Below are 11,046 nucleotides of genomic sequence, written 5' to 3'. Positions count from 1 at the left end.
ACCTGAGACACCTCAATGTGATCATTCTCCAGCCCAAATCATTCTGGAATTCTACAATTCTGCTCCCTGTGGAGCTGCTGGCAGCCCTGCTTGGCTGGAGGATGGAGCTGCCCACTGTGGTAGTAAAAACCCCCTGAACTTCAGAGTCTGAAAAAGCACCAGGACAAGCCAGGGCATAGCACAGCCTGAACAGGGGGGCTGTGGAAGCAGCCAGGCTGGTCTGGGGGTGGCAGAGATGGTGATGAGAATATAGAGCCACAGAATGGTTTGGGTTGGAAAGGACCTTCAAGATCATCTAGTTCCAGCCCCCACATTATGTGGACTTGGCATGCTGCTCAATGGGATTTAGCCCAGCTGCTTTAATTTTTGATTTCAGTTGTTTTCTTTTCCTCTCTCTGCTCTCAGTACATTTCTATTTTTTTCTGGTCTCATGCTTCATCTGATGATGCATTTTCATTTACAGGAGGGCTTTTAATTGCTGTGAAGGACTTCAGTCAATGCTTCACATTTATCCTCACCCTCAGGATTTCAGACACTTCTAATGGGCTGCTAACCCAGGACACAGGCACAGCAGGGCATGTGGATTTTTCCTGGAGCAAATGAAGCACAAATATTATTTCCATCCTCCCTTTCCCACACCTACAAATCACCACTGAGGTAATCCTGCTTCTCCCCTTTCGTCTCGTTCAGATTTTAACAGGGGGAAGATGCTGACGGACAGGAACGGATCCTGGCTCTCCAATTCCTCCTCTGCTGCCTCCTCCTTTGCAAGGGGAGGGGTGGGGCTCCAGGAGGTGCTGGTGGGGTTTGTCCTCACCCTCATCGACGTGGTGACCCTGCTGGGGAACACGGTGGTGTTCCTGTGCCCCGTGGTGGAGAAGAGGCTGCGCACCGTCACCTACATGTTCATCATGTCCCTGGCCACGGCTGACTTCCTGGTGGCCTGCCTGGTGATGCCCTTCAGGTGAGGAGTGCCTGGGAGCAGAGGAGGACAAATGTCCTTTCTCCCTGCTCTTGGAGCAATTGGCACCCTGCTATTTTCTGAAAAATCCTCTTTGCCCAGGATTTTCTCCTGGGAAGCTGAGAAGCCTCAGAGAGGAATGAAAACAAAAATTATCTGATTGCTGCTCCTGTGTTTGCTGCTTTGGAGCGTGGCTTGGACATTGTTTACCAACAGGTGAATGCTTGATTGGTTCCATGTGAATTGTTTTTAATTAATGACCAATCACAGCCAGCTGTGTCAGGACTCTAGCAGGAGTCACGGGTTTTTATTATTCATTCTTGTTTAGCCTTCTGATGTATCCTTTCTCTATAGTTCAGTATAGCTTTATTATAGCATAATATACTATACTATACTATACTATACTATAATATAATATAATATAATATAATATAATATAATATAATATAATATAATATAATATAATATAATATAATATAATATAATATAATATAATATAATATAATATAATATAATATAATATAATATAATATAATATAATATAATATAATATAATATAATATAATATAATATAATATAATATAATATAATATAATATAATATAATATAATATATGCTGCTCCTCTGGGGAGTCCAGTGGAGATGCCGTGCTGGTATTCCAGAGCCTCCAGATTATATCTGGGTAGCAATGCTTGGCTCCTCCCCCTGGGCTCACATCTCCCAATGGGATGCTGCAGTTCTTATCAGCCATGCAGTGACATCCAATGGCTGTTATCAGCAGATGTCCCCTCCCAGGGAAGAGTGATTGCGATCACTCAGAGAGAGATAAGGAGAATTACCCACTTGACAAAAGACACCTGCCCTACAGATGGTAATAGAATACACCTTGCCTTGCAATCTGGAACACTTCACTGTAAGAAATAGCTTCCTCCTATCTATTTTGAATCTACTTTTAGTGATGTTTTACTTCAACAACAAAAATACAAAGGGGAGCAAAGATGAGAGCACGGCTGGTGCTTTGTGCCCCTCCTGAATGTCCTGGTGCTGCCTGGTAGGGAGCCCTGCCAGCTCCTGTGGGCTGAGGAATGGCCCCTGCTGGCTCCACCAGCCTTGTCCAGCCCTGCCAGCACAGGGGCTGCTGTTCCTCACTTTCCTCCTGGTTTGGCTTCACATCTGTGCTGCTCTTTTGGATTTCAGTTTGCTCCTCAGGTGCCAGGTTATTGTGTGCCAAAGGGAAGGAAATGATCTTAGGAGGCAGTTTGGCTCAGGAAAATGTGGCAGAAGGGAAAAACAATTTTGTCCTTGGTGTCTTAATTTCATAAGAGTAAGATTTTTCTTTTGTTCCTGTCTTGTCTGGTTTGCAGGGGTGAGCTTAGCTTGTTGCCTGAGTACTCCAGCCAGTCTGTCATTTCCAGGCTGAATATTTCCAGCTATTCTTTGTAAGCAAAAGGGCAAGGCAGGGGTGACTTCATTGTGTGGGTTTTTTTGGCTTTTACTACTCCTTCTTATCCAGCAGCATTTCCAAGCTGCAGAGACTTTTTACCTCAGAGAAGAGGGGTCAGGTATCCATCACCCCATGATGTCAGAACATCTGCAGGCCAGGTGTGTGCAGGTGAGAACTGGGCACCTGCTCACCTGGGATCTGTGTGCAGGGCTGTCCCCACAGCAGCACATCTCCATCTGGGAGGGCAGGGCACGCCACAGGCTCTGCAGCATCTCTGGGGGTAAGGAGGGCTCTGAGGAATGGCAAAACAGCCCCCAAGTCCAGTGCTGAACCCATGCTCCAATTCTAATGCCTCATTTCCCTCTGCAAAAGAGCCATGGAACCTTTCCAAGTGTGTGCTGTGGGATCCTCCATGCTGCCCATGGTGTAGGGACAGGCTCTGCTGTGGCTTGCTTGGATTTTTGCATGGAATCCCACATGACCAAGGGCTGCTGAGGGCTGGGACCCTTCAGCAGCACTGCCCCCACCTACAGCAATTGCTGTGCTCTGGAACAGCATTCACAGGTCGGTTTAGTGAACTAAATGTGTGTGCTGAGAGGAGATGTAGATCAGGCATTGGTTTCTGACATCAGGTTGAATCTTTCCCCCTTGCTGGACACTGCAGCCCTGGGCTCACTGTATTTTCCCAGCAAGCTGGGAAGCTACAGGATAATTAAAGCTTTGCAGGACTAGGGAGTTACTCATCAAATTCACTCTCAATGGTGATTTAAGCAGCACCTCGGGAGCTGCAGAAAGCTGGAGAAAGAAAGAAGCAAATGGCATCTCAGTGAACGCTATAGAAACATGCCTCAGCCTTCCTACAGCTGCCATATGTTCCTTCCTTCACTGCTCACTTCTCACAGGCCCCTCTTGACTTTGTTAGAAATATTTTTGGTACTGTGTCTGTTTTTGCTGGTGTGTTTACCTTGCTGAGGCATTTATGAGCCTCATAAGGTACAAGCTGCACAGGCTTCCTCCTAGGATGTTGTTGTTTTGTATTTATTTTAACCAAGAGTGGAAATCCTTCCTGGGTTTGAAGCATTGGATTGGGTGTGAAGTGAGTTTCTTGGAGATGTCCCATGCCCCAAGAATTGGGGAGAAATCATAAAAGACTGTGCTGTGCCAGGCACTGGGAAAATGCTGTGATAAACAAAGCTGTGCAGATAAATTGGGGGAGATTTGTGGGGCAAAGCACCTCTCTCAAGGCACTTAGGCTGCAAGAAGCACAGGTTTGCTCTTGTTCAGTCATGCTCTAGATGTGGGGTGCTGGCACTGTCATATTTTTTGGAAAAATCCCCTTGCCCAGGATTTTTCTCCTGGGAGAGAAGCCTCAGAGAAAAAGGAAAACAATATTATCTGATTGCTTCTCCCTGTTTTGCTGCTTTGGAATGTGGTTTGGAGAGTGTTTATCCAACAGGTCGGGGTTTGATTGGTTTCATGTGAATTGTTCATACATGTGAATTGCTCATACACCTGCAGGGACCGCACAGAGAGCCCCTCCAGCTCTGATTTCCGCCTGTTTTCTCTCCCAGCATCATTTACGAGGTGACAGGGATGTGGCTCTTTGGGAAGCTGTTCTGCAAAGTCTGGATCTCCTTCGATGTCATGTTCTGCACTGCATCCATTGTCACGCTGTGCTTCATCAGCCTGGACAGGTACTGCTCTGTGGTCACCCCCTACCACTACTCCAGGAGGATGTCCCGGGGCAGGTGAGTGCAGCTGCTCCTCCTTTTGGCTCCCTCCAGGCTGCCACTTGGCCATGGCCTGTCACTGTCATATTTTCTGAAAAATCCCTTTGCCAGGATTTCTTCTCCTGGGAAGCTGAGAAGCCTCAGAGAAAAATGAAAACAATAATTATCTGATTTGCTTCTCCTGTGTTTTGCTGCTTTGGAATGTGGTTGGAGATTCTTTATCCAACAGGTGCTTGTTTGATTGGTTTCATGTGAATTGTTTTGGCTTAATGACCAATCACGGTCAGGCTGTGTAGGGACTCTGGAGAGAGTTTTTCATTATTATCTTTTAGCCTTCTGTCTGTATCCTTTCTCTATTCTTTAGTGTAGTTTTAGTATAGCATAATATAATATAATATAATATAATATAATATAATATAATATAATATAATATAATATAATATAATATAATATAATATAATATAATATAATATAATATAATATAATATAATATAATATAAGCCTTCTAAGAACATGGAGTCAGATTCTCAAATCCTCCTCCGTCCGGAGGACCCCGAAAATACCACAATGCCCTACCTTGGTCTGAGGCTGGATGAGCTGAGATCATTCAGGTGCTGCCCAGAAGCAGAGTGATGTGGGGAAAGGAATTTTCACTATTTAAAACTGCAGAAAATGCTTAATGTGGTGTAGGAGAGGACAAGGAAGATGCAGCTGAGGGGTGGATGGTGCTCCTGGGAGAATATGTATTGAGCTAAGGAAGGGTTGCAAAATGGGGTCGAAACCAGTGATATGGGCTGAGATGAGCCTACACGTTTTTCCCTGCGCAGTCATTTCACAGGAATTTCATAGGATCACAGAATGGTTTGGGTTGGAAGGGACCTTAAAGATGACCTTGTTCCATCTCCCTGCTGTGAGCAGGGACACCTTCCACTAGACCAGGTTGTTTGAGCCTTGGCCTTAAACATTTGCAGAGATGGGGAAGGACTTTGAAGAACTTCTAAGGACTAGGTGAAAGGAGACCCAGGAGGATGCATGTAGCAGTAGTCCTCCCTCTCTTAAACTCACCATCTTTTCTGAAGCGATATTCAGGGAAAACAAGGAGAGTTCCTGAGCTCCCATGAGGGTTTCATGTGAAAGGCTGAAATAAGCACTGCAGGGTGGGGAAAATCATCTGAGGGTGGGCAGAGAGGATACTGCAGCAGTACTTTACAACACGGTGGGTTCAGGCATGTTTTCCCCACTGTCACTCTTGCTGTGTGTGATTTGTGGATCACAGGCAAAGAGAGGAGGGGGCTCTGTGGCCCCCCTTGCAGATTCTGCCATGTGGTGTCCATCAGCTCCATCCTCATCAGGCCCCAGAGAGTGAGATAATGGCCAGATACTAAAGCTGAAAGCTAAAATATCTACGTGCTGATGTTTCAAATACTAACAAACATCTGTAAAACCTTTCCTCATCTTTTCTCAGCCAGCTCTGAGAGCTCCTTAAGCTGACCCCAATTCTGTCAACTACAGACCAATTACCCAGTTGTTAGAGATATGCAAGTCTGGACTTGTTACAGTCCAGCTTTTTCCCTTCTCCACGCCCTGCTGGACTGCTCAGCAGCGATATCCCACACAGGTTACCATGGGGATTGAAATGTACTGGATGTTCTCAGCCCAAAATTACTCAGACCCTCCCTCCCTTCTGCATCTCTTTCCTTTTGCAGATGCATCGTGATGACCTGCACGGTCTGGGTATATTCCTCCCTCATTTCCTTCCTTCCTGTCATGCAAGGCTGGAATGAGATCCCCGGGGTGGACTTTGATGCAGGCAGGGAATGCATCTTTGTCACCAACTGGGTTTTTGCCATCGTGGCTTCCGCCCTGGCCTTTTTCCTCCCCTTCATGGTCATGTGCAGCATGTACTTCTTCATCTACCGAGCCTCCCGCCTCAAGGCCACCCGCATCATGTCCCAGACGTTGGAGATCCACTACCACCCCAACAGCAAGAGGCAGAACCACCTGCAGCTGGAGAACAAGGCCACGAGGACCATCAGCATCATCATCTCCGTGTTCGTGCTGTGCTGGCTGCCCTACTTCGTGCTGAACGTCTGGCTGGCGGCCAGAGGCAGCGACTCCACCAGCACCGTGCTGCTCAGCACCTTCAAGATCATCACCTGGCTGGGCTACTGCAACTCCACCATCAACCCCCTGCTCTACGCCTTCCTCAACAGGGACTTCCAGCACGCCCTCAAGAAGCTGCTCCTGTGCAGGCGCAGGTCTCAGGTGGACGTTGGGGAGGACATGGTTTCCATAGCCACGTTTTCCAAGACTGCTCCAGAGCTGGAATACAGCGCGGCGGTGCCCAACGGCGCCCTGAAGGGCAAACCCAAGTCATAGGGTGCAGCAGCAGTCGCTGGAGGTGGTGATACAGAAAGTGCTGGAGCACGTCCCAGTGGAAGAACAAAGGGTAGGAAAATAGGGGAAGGAGGGGCTGGAATATTACAGCTGGGGACAATACAACAAAGATGCATTTCTTCACCTTCCACAGTTTCAACAATGAGGAACTCAGATATTTTAGGGGCAATTTGTTATGTATTAATGGAACTAATTCATTCCTGGATAATTATTTTTCTAATGAGCATTTTCTAAGACAAACTCAACCTTCATGTTGGGTAAAAAAACCAGTATGGTACAACGTGACCTTTGTGCACATCTTGGTGATTTATGTCAGGTGGGACAGTGTTTCTTATCAAGGCACTGTAGCTCTTCATCTCGAAGTTTCATTACAGATTTGACCAGTTTTAGTAACTCCACGTGTGCCAGTCTCTGTATGGAAATTAGAGGAGGGATGTGCTCACTTCCTAAAGAAGTACCACTCTGCAGCCTGGGCTGTTGCTTAGGGTTCAGCTCATTGGCTTCTGCAACACCTGGATATTCAGAACTTTCCATGGCCTTCTGTGAATTATCTGTGGGTTTCCTTGTTAATTCTGCAAGGGGACATTCCCTGTGGCAGACCCCAGGAGATGACAAAGACTTGCTGTAACAGCAGGAGCACTGCAGTTTCAAAGCCACAGGTGGCTGAAGATGGGATGTGAGCAGGAATTATTACTTGTGTGTACACTATGGTATCTACCACAGAGACATTAAAAAATCATGATAATTGAAATGATTATTTTTACTACTCCCAAGTGCTCGTCTGGACTTCCAACAGCACTGTCTCTTGCAGGAAAGGCACAACTGCCTCACTGAAGGGTTACTCTGAAAAGCTAGCAGGGGACTCCTCAGAGGCAGCAAAATGCAGTAGGACCTGCCTGGAGCAGCTGAGCTACTGAAGATACCAGCACAAGGGTCAGGAGCTCTGTCTCAAGAGCCTGGTAGAAAAAACAGCCCTGACCTGGGGTTCAACAGTGGTTCTCCTGTGAAATGACTCTCCATGGAGAGGGTGAGGTGTTCCAGGCCCTACAACTTCAGAAGCAACATGGAAGTGGTAAATACCTACACCTTCTTCTGGGGGAAGCGTTCCGTGGGCACAAGGACAGGGCAGAAATCCTGCTGCTGCCAGCCAGGTTATTTTGATAGAACAGGACAAGGAATGGGGTTTCATTCCCAAGAGCCATGGGGAAGGAAAGGAGCTGAGGGATGGCAATATCCTGTGAAAGAATGGAACAGCACAGCAGAATTCCAGGCCAAAGCTCTTTTTGCAGGGCTGTTAGCTCGCAGCTATCCCAGTGGAGTGTTCTTCCACAAAACAGCTGGCAGGGAAGTACACATCATTCAAAGGAAAACCTCCCAGATTAGAGAAGAGCCTTTCTCTGTCAAACCCTGGAGCAATAAGGGACAAAGACAGGGACAACACACTCCAGTGCTGAGAGAAGCAAAGACTGACCAGGCAGTTCAGAGCTGAGCATGGCCAGATGCTTTTGTGGCTGGGCAGGGACCCCACAGGGGAGGACTCATCCACCCCTTTGAGGGCAAATGTAACATCCCAGAATATGCAGGCACACCTGGTGTGAACACATATGCCAGTTCTGGTACTGAAATGCTGCAGGGCCCTTGGAACAGGCAGTTACCCACATCCATATATACAGCAAGTTAAAAATACCTTAATCCTCATTTCCTGTGCTCCACCTGTAATCACTGAGCTAGCAGGGAAGGCAAAGAGGCTCCACACGTGGCCATTTCACTGTGCTGCTGATGCAAACAGGGACATCCAAGAGAAGAGGACACAACTTTCCTGTTTTAACCCAGCTAAACACAAATTCTGTTCCTGATCAGACACTCACTGCAGCATTCTGGTTTCACCTGGACAAGCCAGTATCTGGGAGAGTTATCCAAGAGGACATGGAAGACAATCATTGTAATCTACTTCTGCCTTATCATAAAGCTGCAGGGTGTCAGCTGGTTTGACTGCTGTCACAGTGTCACACCACAGCAGAGTCATCCCCAGGAGGATTTGAGTCCAGTATCTTTTTAGGAAACTGTTCTCAGACACTTGAACAAATTTAAGACTGTAAAAGAGAAAAATAAAATTGTACAAGAAGAGCTCTAACAGCATAAGAGTTATCCCTTCTCTCCTCTCTGCTGAGCAATTGCATCTATAATCCACCCAGTTTAGAGCTTAATTCCCTCCTTTCTCCAGATCCTGCCTCCCTTCCAAGCAGCACACTGGGCTTTGCGTCATCACACACGCTGTGGCCAGTGTGAGACAGGGAAGCAAAGGAAGTTTCAGGAATGCAGAGCCCATCCTGTTCCCACTGCACAGGGCTGCCATCTGCAGCACACACGGATGCAGGCTTCCAACAGAAGCGACTACTATTTTGTCTTATAAATAAAAAAAGTTTATTAAATCATTTAGACTTGAAAGAAGTCACAATAATCAATGCACTCAACAATTACAGCAAGTGCATCCTGTACACCACCAACCCAAATGGATTGATTCTGTATTTTATAAATAAAAATTAACATATTTACAGTGAGAAATAAAAGCATGGCATTAGGCAGTTAAATTAGCAGATTACACAAATGCCCACCAGTTGATGTTTTTTAAAAAGTACAAATCTACAAGATTACATACGACATGTATGACTTCATTGTTTTAAATTTTCAGAATCACAACATTTTTGTACATAATTTTGACTATGGCTCTTCCAACCACTGCCTATAAAACCCCCCATTTAATGGCAAAAAGCCCTTTTTCCTTCTCTACAGCTTCATCCGTGTAAGATGCATTCCCTAAGATCTACTGTAGTGCAGAAGTATGAAATTATTTCCTCTAATCACAGGCTATGGACAGTGACAATATGTACAACTATGGTACTTTTTTGCTTTAAAAATAGTGCAGATTCCCAGTTTACCCACCAGGGACAAAAATGGAGTCAAAGTTAATTTCAAAATCATCTTCATTTCACCAAAGAGCAAGTGACCCGGATAGACACTCACTAGGCTTAGAGACTGTAATTTGCTCTATAAAAATACAGTATTTTAATTCTATTTACATGTTACAGATCTCTCACTCACCCAGCAAGCTGACATTTACAAGCTGCAAAAAAACCCAAGAAACCCCCCCCAAAAAAAGGATAATGGAGCACAACATTGGCAAGCACAGCAGCTGGACCTGTCCGCTTAGGAGAGCAAAGGTAAGGAAAATGGAATGTGAAAGGTTTGGTTACTGGGCTTCCTTGGCTGTCAAAGTAAACAAAATTCTGTCCAACACGTCTTATACATTAAACATGGCAAAAAAAGCTGAAGTAAACTATTCCCAAGATAAACATTCTGCATCATAGGATCCTTCTGCTGAACAATCCCTGTGAAACCTGCTGAGTGGAAGAAGTGATCCTGAGGATAGTTATTTGCTTGGTTGTCTGGAATGTTTATTTCCTGATAGGCTCATTGTCCGTGACCTCTGCCTGAGCACGGGCTTGGGTGGGAGCTCCAAGTCTTCAAAAACGGGATTTTCTATGATTGCTGCAGCCTCTGGTCGTTCAGTGGGACTTGGAGACAGCATGTCCTTCACCATGGTGTACTGAAAGAAAAGACAACACATATTAGATGAACCAATCCATGAACTCTTCCTCCTTTCATCTCCTGGCTTCAGCTGTGGCTGTGTGAACTAGTGGAAAGTATCCCCAGCTGCTTTCTGAGTTATTTGGTTGTTATTTGGCTCAGTAGTTAGATGGGCACTAAATATGTTAAAATGTATCACTGTGCATCTCTTAAAGTATCTTTACTGTCACTGGACTCAAGGTTTAATAGAGTTACAAAAAACTTCACATTATTTGCAATCAAAATGAAATATATGATACATAATTTATATGTAATTTTTAGATTCATGTTTAGCCATCACATATTTAGCCACACAATTTTTCTCGTGGCAAATTGGAATTTTTCCTTTAGATATACAAGTAGTCTGAATATTTGTTTCAAATTTAATCAGAATTAGTGTCCTGCTCCTGCTGAGCACAGCACATTCAGCTGTAGAGCAGGAAAGACTGGTCTCATTTGGCCACTGGTCTGAAGCTACCCTGAACACCTGAAAGCACCTCAGCTATTTTCCAGGGAGGTTTTGTACATCACCTCCTCTTTACCTGCCACCACATCACTTTACAGACCTGACTAATGAGAACACAGCACAATTTGCTCCTGTGATTTCCCTCTTGGGAGGTCCAGTTTTGGAGGGGATTCCATACAGCCACGGTGCTACCATGAGCCTCTCCTTTACCTGTCTGAAGCTTTGCACTTTCTCTTTGGGAATATGGAATTGTTGCAGGAAATCATGACAGGATGTATGTGAAATGAAAGACTGTATGTGACAAAGGGAAGCCAGGCAAAAATGTATTCCTGGAAGAACACTGTGACAGAAGTGTCATTGTGCCCATTATTGCAACATTATAGCTTTGAAATGTAGAGAAGTACTGGGATAGGGAAATGCA

At 45.4% G+C, this 11,046-nt stretch overlaps 2 protein-coding genes across 2 annotated transcripts in view; one reads left to right on the top strand and one right to left on the bottom strand.

Moving 5' to 3' along the window:
- Positions 1 to 497: 497 nt before the first annotated feature.
- LOC311153282 (histamine H2 receptor-like) lies at positions 498 to 6,514 on the top strand (the record flags this gene model as incomplete). Its single annotated transcript, XM_084204976.1, is given in 5 exon segments — positions 498 to 512; positions 514 to 583; positions 691 to 964; positions 3,977 to 4,153; positions 5,842 to 6,514. Coding segments are annotated over 5 exon segments (1,209 nt in total).
- Positions 6,515 to 9,031: 2,517 nt separating this feature from the next.
- EIF2AK3 (eukaryotic translation initiation factor 2 alpha kinase 3) overlaps positions 9,032 to 11,046 on the bottom strand; it is a 42,888-nt gene continuing 40,873 nt past the window's right edge. The window contains exon 17 of the mRNA XM_084204318.1: positions 9,032 to 10,139. Within this exon, the coding sequence (XP_084060444.1) occupies positions 9,963 to 10,139 (177 nt within the window). The 3' untranslated portion in view covers positions 9,032 to 9,962. The remainder of the gene's footprint in view (positions 10,140 to 11,046) is intronic.

This window comes from Fringilla coelebs (assembly GCF_963513975.1).
Source record: "Fringilla coelebs genome assembly, chromosome: 4".
Taxonomy (NCBI): Eukaryota; Metazoa; Chordata; class Aves; order Passeriformes; family Fringillidae; genus Fringilla; species Fringilla coelebs.
The sequence above is the reverse complement of the archived record's forward strand: the minus strand, read 5'-3'. Positions and strand labels throughout refer to the sequence as shown.